This window comes from Adiantum capillus-veneris, chromosome 7, assembly GCF_014529385.1.
Source record: "Adiantum capillus-veneris isolate H3 chromosome 7, ASM1452938v2, whole genome shotgun sequence".
NCBI lineage: Eukaryota > Viridiplantae > Streptophyta > Polypodiopsida > Polypodiales > Pteridaceae > Adiantum > Adiantum capillus-veneris.
This window is the reverse complement of record NC_140937.1, coordinates 44,161,935-44,170,808: the sequence shown is the minus strand read 5'-3', so window position 1 is coordinate 44,170,808 and position 8,874 is coordinate 44,161,935. Positions and strand designations below refer to the sequence as shown.

At 41.6% G+C, this 8,874-nt stretch overlaps 1 protein-coding gene across 1 annotated transcript in view; it reads right to left on the bottom strand.

Moving 5' to 3' along the window:
* Positions 1 to 3,701: 3,701 nt before the first annotated feature.
* Positions 3,702 to 8,874, bottom strand: part of LOC147453763 (O-fucosyltransferase family protein) — an 87,565-nt gene continuing 82,392 nt past the window's right edge. The window contains exons 5-6 of the mRNA XM_086515854.1: positions 6,115 to 6,336; positions 3,702 to 4,858 (exon numbers count right to left, since the gene is read on the bottom strand). Coding sequence (XP_086371980.1) covers positions 4,123 to 4,858; positions 6,115 to 6,336 — 958 coding nt within the window. The 3' untranslated portion in view covers positions 3,702 to 4,122. The remainder of the gene's footprint in view (positions 4,859 to 6,114; positions 6,337 to 8,874) is intronic.

The following is an 8,874-nucleotide window of genomic DNA, read 5'->3' as shown; positions in this document are numbered from 1 at the left end:
GCAGCAGCCAGTCCATCCTCTTGAGTCTCCGCCCTCAGGTCTCACTCTCTCCTGCCTTCAACTTCTCCCGCCAAGACACAGAACACCTCAGCACTCCAAGGCTCAAGCTCGTTGCACCATCTTCCAAGCCCGATTCTTTGCAAGTTTGTAGATGGGCCGAACCAAGCGTCCCGAGTGGCAATATGTGCAGCAAGTAAAGTGCCTCCCAAAAGGAAAATGGACTTGCAAATGTAATTTTTGTGGGCATTCATGGGACAATGGTCCTTTGTATCCGTGCACATATTTTGGGCATTGATGTTCATGGTGTGGAAGGCCCATGCGATGAGGCCCCAACCGATGTTGTAGAGATGGTTAGAACATTGCATGGAGATGCAAGGCCAGAGGGAGAAGACAGAGCTGATTTTGTAGATGCATTGGTCAATGATTTAGAAGGAGATGCCTCTCAAGCTCAAAGAGGTGCTTCAATGAGTATGCATGCTAAGGGAAAAACTAATGTAAGAAGTCCAATGTGGGTTCCTCAAGCAAAAAGAGGAAGGTTCCTCAAGGGGGTTTGGCAAGTGCATTTGGCTTGCAAGCACGGAAGCAAGCAGACCAAGTCTTGTGCATGTTTTTTATGTTGAGGATGTTCCTACATGGAAAGTAAGGAGCCCTTACTTTTTGCAGATGGTTAAAGCTATTGGACAAGCAGGTCCTTCGTATGTTCCTCCCTCTTATCATGCTTTGCGCACCACAAACTTGAATGAGGAGGTCAAATGCGTAAGGACTGAGATCATGGGTGTGCGCGAGAAATGGAAAAGATATGGATGCTCTATTGTGTGTGATGGATGGTCTAATTAGCTCTCTTGCATGCTCTCTTCATGGGTCAATGTTTTTGAAAGCTGTAGACACGTCTGGGGAAACAAAGACATCGAAATTCATTTTTAAGCATCTCAAACAAGTTATCAGAGAGATTGGACCAACAAATGTTGTGCACGTATGCATGGACAATGCAACCAATTGTGTTGGTGTTGGGGAGATGATTGAAAGGGAGTGGAAACACATATTTTTTTACTAGATGTGCTTGCCGTTGCTTGGACCTTTTGTTTGAGGACATTGGACATATTGATTGGGTTGAAAAAGTGCTTGAGGATGCAACAAAGATTGTCACATTTGTGACAAGAAAGTCTACTGTGTTGGCATTGTTTAGACAACTTAGCAAGAAAGACTTGGTGAAGCAGTCAGCCACTCGATTTGCGTACTACTTTATTATGTTGACCAATCTTGTGGATGAGAGATGCATGCACGGTATGCGCAAGCTTATGATTGATGACAAATTTGTGAAGATGAAGAGATCCAAAACTGAACAGACTACCGAGGTCTCGAACATTGTGTTTAATGCATCCTTTTGGCAAGAGGCTAGGCTGATTTTGAAAATGTGTGCTCCCATTTTGAAAGTTTTCCGTTTGGCTGATAGGGAAGGAGCCACCATGGGGCTTATGTATAGCTTACGGATCGCATGGTAGAGCAAATTGAAAACATAGAAGGCATTGATGCTACAAGGATGAGAGAGATTAGGGATCTATTGAAAGATGGAATATGTTGCACACACCGTTACATGCTGTTGGATACATGTTGCATCCCATATGGTGAGGAAGAGGGCAAGAAAGTGATGGCGAGGTGCATGAAGGATGGATGACATTCTTGGCCAGGTACACCAAGGGTGATTTGACCTTGCAAGGCACCCTTAAAGCCGAAAGCAAGTCATTTGCTTATCCAATTGCAAAAGATGCGTTGAGGATGCAAGAGGGAGTGAAATGGTGGGAAACTTTTGGGGCTTGTACACCGCTTTGCAAGCTCTTGCTTTGAGAGTGCTTTCGCAAGAGACGTGCCACTCCATGTGAGAGAAATTGGAGCACCTTCTCTCATTCATACCAAGAGAAGAAATAGGCTACTCCCATCTCATACAGAGAAGCTTGTGTCTGTACATACACACGAACTTGAAGCTCATATCCAAAATTAAAAGGCATGACTAACAGAGAATGGAGGTCAGATTGGAAATGCTCAATAAGGAAAAAGATGACCGCTTGCTTGCCTTGCAAGAGATTCACGAGGCCATTGCAAAGAGTACTATAGATGCGATAGAGCATATTTCCATTGTTGGTACCAGTCATATTGGAGCATCATGCTCAGTTGGTGGTGATGAGGATGAGGACGAGGACGAGGACGAGGATGATGCTGCTTATGACAATGAGGATGTGAGCTATGGTGAGAGTTAGAGCTCCCTGTGCCTGGCCACCTACTTATGGAGTCTGGACCATGGTTTTGGACATTTACTTATGCCGTATGGTGTTCACTGCTCAGTGTTCATTGTTGACTCTACAATTTAGATTCTAGCCTCTAGTCTCGTCTCTCTACTTATGTTTTGGATTCAACCTTCAGGAGACCACACTCCTGAATGTTTTTGGCATGCTTCTATAGTCCTGACTCCTTTTTGTTTGGAGGTTACTTTATGAATCATTACTTAGAGGTCTAAGGAGCCATCTCAATTCTTTCCAGAGTCCACTTTTAATTTCTAAGATTTCTATGGTTTTAAGTTTAAACTTTTGTCTGTCTATGAAGTTTTAAACATGGTGGTGTAGTACAGTATGTATTATGTTACTATGTAGCATCCTATGTAGTAGGCTATTTGAAGAATGATGTGTGGAATTTAGAGTGGTCTAATCCGTACTTATTCCGTACCCGTGTGCGTCCAACGTGTGATTGATGTATGCAAAAACTATGGTATGTACAAAAGAGTTCTAACACATGAAAGTGCCGCTATAGTCCCTCCTTTGGCTTATGGATCAAAATAATATCATCAACAGATGACCCATCTGCCAACAATCTCGGTCCCTACATCTCATGTACTCTGTATGCAGTCTACCACCTCATCCATGCATAGCCCAAAAGAGGATCGAGGATAGGGCCGAGCCTTGCTTACACGAATGGTGCTAGCCGTGCTCTTGCATATAAGAGGACAATCTTTGATCAAATGACCTTGTTGAAAGCAGTGAAAACATTATGTAGGGTCCTATAAATAACTTTCTGTTCATGAAAAATTTTGTTCTTGATAGTCCTCGATCAAAATGTAATCCTAAGGAGGAGAGTTAAGATCTACCTCAATCAATAATAAGGGATCCCACTTGGGTCTTATCACTCGCCAACCAACAGGTTTTATCCATGGCACCATGAGGGTAATAAATCCAGACTAGGACCGTTGAGGGTTTATCACCCTAGAGTTGAAACTTCTATGCCATTTAAAAAAATAAATATGAGCATTCTTCATTTGCCATTGTCCCTGACCGATTCCTTGAAGGGCACTTTCAGCAAATAATCAAACAAGAATAAGAAAATACAGACACTTTCATCCAAGTAATAGCTGGGATTCTTAAAACTATGAAGTCTTAGTGATGTAACCCCAAGGTTGAGGGTTTGAGGCTCATGGGCTGCATTCTCGATGGGAATATCCTCCTTCCCCATTGGGGAGGTTGTTCCCATAGTTGCCCCTTGAGGGTGTAATCTACAGTAATGTGCAGTTGTAAATACACCTATATGCATAAAGTTTTTCTTTCCTTGGGCTGATTTTTTTTTTATATTTTAAAGAATGATATAGTCGGTGAAAATTCAGCCTTGCATACTCCACAGAACCATAATTGCACAAAATCAAAATGTATACTGGCACATGTACAAAAAGATTGAATTCCATTGCATCCCTGGGACCTGATTCACATGGTAAATTAACATTTCCTGTGTGTACGAATATTATTTTACAAAACCATCAGGTGCATTATCAGATACTCTCTTGCATCTGCCAGTCGTCTGAAAATATGATAGCTTGTAACTCCTCCATGTATTCATTCAAAACACTTGCTCCAGAGCAATGAGGAGAACCAATTAGTTTGATTTTTCCGACCTATGAATGAATAATAAATGCAGAGAGCCACAGAAGGTAGTTCTCAACAAAAAAGGGATGATCAACTATGCCTTCCAAGGACGAGGGATCTTGTGGTTGCATCCATTTGTCCTATACATGACAACGCAGCTGCTCACAAGCTATGATATGGCCTGATTCTTTACCCAAGATAGTATACATCGAACCGAGACCTACAAGTCTTTATCTTCACAAAAGCAGTCTGGTAGAGCCAAGCCTCTGCCTGTCACCAAGGCCTTCCTATGATATTGCCACATTGCATCCCTTAACATGGATGCATTTAGACCTCTCAAGACAGCATTCCCAAACTCCTTTTTGTTGAGCACTATGCTGAAATGATTCTGTCTAAGAGCCCGCATAGGCAAGACCATCTTCTCCATGTTTCCGAAGAACGTGGCAATATAATAGTCACTATTGACAGCAATGTGATAATCCAGTGCTGCTTTGCTGTTGCCTTTCAACATCCTTAAAGACTGCTCATCCAAGAGGGAAGCCTTCATGAAGGTATTTGTATAAACGCTCGTGAAGCTCTGCTTCTCTAGAAGCCCATCTCCAGTTGCAATATATATTGGCATGCTCTTGGGAATATGTAAAGCTTGGAGTATGAATGCCACATCACTAGGAGTAAGAAGACATTTACCTCTTTTTCTCCAGGAGAGCTCGGTCTCACCTGTGAAAGCATTCCTGCCATCACGCACAGCATTGACTGCCTCCATAGATTGCTTTGAGAGGCTAGGATATGCACATTGGCTATATGCAATCATATCTGGCTCAAACCTTAAATGCAAAGTCAGAAATGGTCGTGGGAGTTTCTTCATCATCCGTTCTGCCTGCTCCTCAAGGTACTTCACAAGCCGGATGGCACCATAACAAGCTTGACATCTCACAGATTTAGCAAACAAAGGATACCTGCACTGATAGGAGCACTGGTGAAGAAAGTGCCAAGTTCTGTGAAGTACAAGTTATGAAAACATCGTGTTGAAAATACGATTGTAAATGTCATAAAAACTTACTAGAATAGCATAGAGTAAATAGAGGATGAGGTTATAAAATGTATGGCAAAAACTATCTTTCTGCTTCTGCTTTCGTAAAGTTGGAACTCAAGCTATTATGGACAACCACAGCTGAAGAAAGATGGCACACAACCATTCAAACTCTGAACTAGCCAGTCAAAAAACTATGTGCACCTTTCAGCATGGGAGTAGTGAAGAAAAGATTAAAGTGGAGATGGATGATGTGATCCAAGAATGCATGAAATGAAAGAAGAAAATTCTCCACTCAGAAAATAAGAACCAACTGCAGAGACTAACACATGCCAACACTGCCATATCCCGTCATCAAGAGGGAACTGATTTTGATATAGTAGAAACTCCTTCCAGAGTACCCTACAAATGCTCTTGGTGGATATGACTCAATGCCACTCAAGGATTGGGAAGTTCACAATATAATGCAAGACCCCCTCCAATCATGTAAGATCCACGTTACTAGACAGCCTTTGTGACAGGAGAATACCTTTTTTTGGTAGAGACTTGGCCTACGTGCCCGAAAACTATAATAAACACCAGAGACAACAGCCCTCAGGGCCACCTGGCTGCTGCAATGTTAACACATACTCACTTAGCATTCAAGACTAAGCATCCCAGTAGAGAGTTAATCGCTATGAGTGTCGTAATAATCACAAATGATGTTGACAGGCGGAGTAGCACCTTGAGTAGCCTCCTCAGAAACAGGCTGGAGCAGATGTCCAAAGCAAAGGCAAGAGCAGTTTATAGCCTGGGTGAGTAAAGCAGTATAAATACTGTTGTGTCTTGCCAACAAAATGTGTATTTATTCTCACCTCCGATAAAACCTCTTTAGCTACTTCTTGTGCAGGGTGAGCTTATAGATACACTAAGTGGTGAGTATAGTATTCACTGTGAGCATGCAAAAACTAGGGGATTCTTTTTCTGCATGTAATCTCCGAAGACTTGACATAAAAGAAGAAATTGGTGGTATTTTGTGCCTTAACCTTTCAAAAGAGGTCATCACGACCATTTCACATTCTACTACCTTGCCTTCATGGAGATGCACAAGTACAATGGAAAACTAATGAGGATTCCAGCTTAAAGACTGCAGCACTGAGGTGTGAGAAGAGCTCAGAGCATTAGAATGGGAGTGGAAATTACCTGTCAGCTCGCTGGCTTGCTGCTGGCAACATTCTGATGACCCTGTGTTTTTTGAGTAAAGGGAGAACTTCCTCTATATAATCAAATGGCGTCTTTTGTTTTCGGCAATTCACCAAAAATGGTTCTGCTGATATCAAAGTTTGTGGCAGCTCCTTAACAACTCGAACAAAACCCTTGGTTTTTCTTATAAAAAAGTCCACATCAAAAATATCTGCAAAACCACTTCAAAACATAGAGACATAAATTGCAGGTCTGTCTGCCACTATGCAATTGAGGATCAGACGATACTCAAATAAAGAGTATAATTGCTCAAAAAAAATTATGCCTCGCCTATCTCAGCACGTGCATGCATGATACACTGCCTTGGAACACACTGATGAAAAAAGAACGACTTTGTGAGCACACACACACACTTTTTTTGGTAAATCACTTTTGAATTACTAGAGTTCTAAAAGAATGACTTTGTGAAAACACACAAACACACTTTTTTTGGTAAATCACTTTTGAATTATGAGGAAATGAGGAAAACCTGCAGAGTATATCATTTACAAGAAACACCCAAGTAAATAGAGAACAAAGGCATAGCCAAAACACATCTGAGAAATGGGCATACAATGATGGGTCAATCTCCTGTAGAGACAGACAATCATAAAGAGACTGATGCAAAGATTGTTTGAAAAAGGAAGGGTCTGAAATGGCGAGTGACCAAAAACACACCGATTTCTTGATTGCAGAATCGTCCACACGGCCCGGTACCAGAGCCAATCAAGGAAACATCTATGTTGTATGAGTGCAGAAGCAAGAATAACAAACAGCCAAAAGTGTTTCCCAAAAGACATAGAAGGGAAACGGCCCAAAGAAGCCCTGCTATATGAGCCAGTAAATTGTGAAGGGGAGTACAATTTTATAATAGATGAGGAACCGTTTCAACAGACGCACCACAAATGTAACAAAGAGAGGATGTCACATGGTGCCTTGCCATAAAAGATCCAACTAGAAGAGCTGCAAGCAAGCAGCACCATAGAAAAAGTCGACATTTTGAAGGCATCTTACTGCTCTATATCATCCCGAGTCGTTTTCTCCACCACGATAGAGGCTTATGCATTTGCCAAATGCTATTTGCATAATCATGAACCCATTGTCTAGGAAGGAGGAAAGTGTAAACTGAATGCATAGAATCTCAGGCACAGACAAAGGACCTCGAGTGAAGGTGACCACCCAATATAGACTCCAATCTGCCAATCTTTCCGACTCTTACAGAGAAGAAAAAGTCTCAAATGGTGCCAAAAAAATTTGTATCTTTCACCATAAAGGACAATAACGATAGCCTAGGCCACATTTAGCACAAGCATCTACAAAAGATAGCCATCCAATACATCTTTAATGAAGTAGACACCTTTTTTGCAAGAAAAGGAGCCTTCCTAGGGCTAGACAACCAATGGTTCATGAAAAACTCTGCTCCAATGAATACTTTCCAAACAAATTGAATTAGAACCATTATTCGATCATGGAGTCTAGTCAAAAAAACTGTACATACTACAAGCTCTTTCCAACCTAAAACGAGCCTTGTAGAGTGGACAACCAACAATCTTACCATTGAAATGACCAAAAATCGCACCCCAATGCGTTACCATCCTATTACCAAAAGATGTAGAAGACATCTTAGTGCACATGTCTGCCAACATAATAGCCCACGGTTGTCTTCGAGATACAACCTCCAGTGGCGAAGAGGTCTTTTGTGCCAATGCATGAAAGTGTATGTCAAGAATATTCAAACCACCATGGTGTTTCAAAGAACAAAGCCTCTTGGCAGACATAAGGTGAAGGCCTTTTTTAAGATGTTTAGTTTTCCAAATAATTTCCACGACCTAAGACATAAAACGATCTATGTCTACTTTCCTCCACATTACCGATAATATAAAGAAGTGAATATATGCCATAACAATAGCTTGTACAACCCGTAAACGAACATGTAGTGACCATGTAGAGAGTTTTCAGTAATCAAGCTTTCCATTTATCCTTTGCATCACCCATTGAGTCATTTGCTGACATGAGATATGCCAGCCTAAGGGGCATCTGTAACAAACTTGGGCACCCCAAGTCGGAAATCTGGCACGACACACGAGAGTATCACTTCACAAGTAATCAAGCTTTCCATTTATCCTTTGCATCACCCATTGAGTCATTTGCTGACATGAGATATGCCAGCCTAAGGGGCATCTGTAACAAACTTGGGCACCCCAAGTCGGAAATCTGGCACGACACACGAGAGTATCACTTAAAACACTTCACAAATTTAAAAATAAAGTCGCCATGGCCCGGCGTAATTCTATGCCCACAGTTATTGGCCCCAAAATCTGGCGCCCTTTCGGTATTTATTTTTATATTAATGCTTGAGCAAAGTACAAAGACCGAGGGTCCTCTCTGCTCATTTGCTCGTCAACAGCTCTAGTGTCCCCAAGGCCCCATCGAACAGGACCCTATAAGTTGTTCCCTCTATAAATTGTAACAACTTATAACTTTAACTGTAGTCAATTTTCAGGCGGACATGCCACGTCATTATTTTGTGACATGCCTCTTAAAAAAAATGTGATCGCCCTTGATTACGCCTGCAAAAATAGATAGAAGCCATAAACCAGTTCAATAGACACTGACTCTAAGTACCGACGCACTAAACGACACAAATCCAGCACTTGCACAAAGACGATAGTCACTGAACATTCACAACACATTCAAATCATATCACATAAAAATCCATCC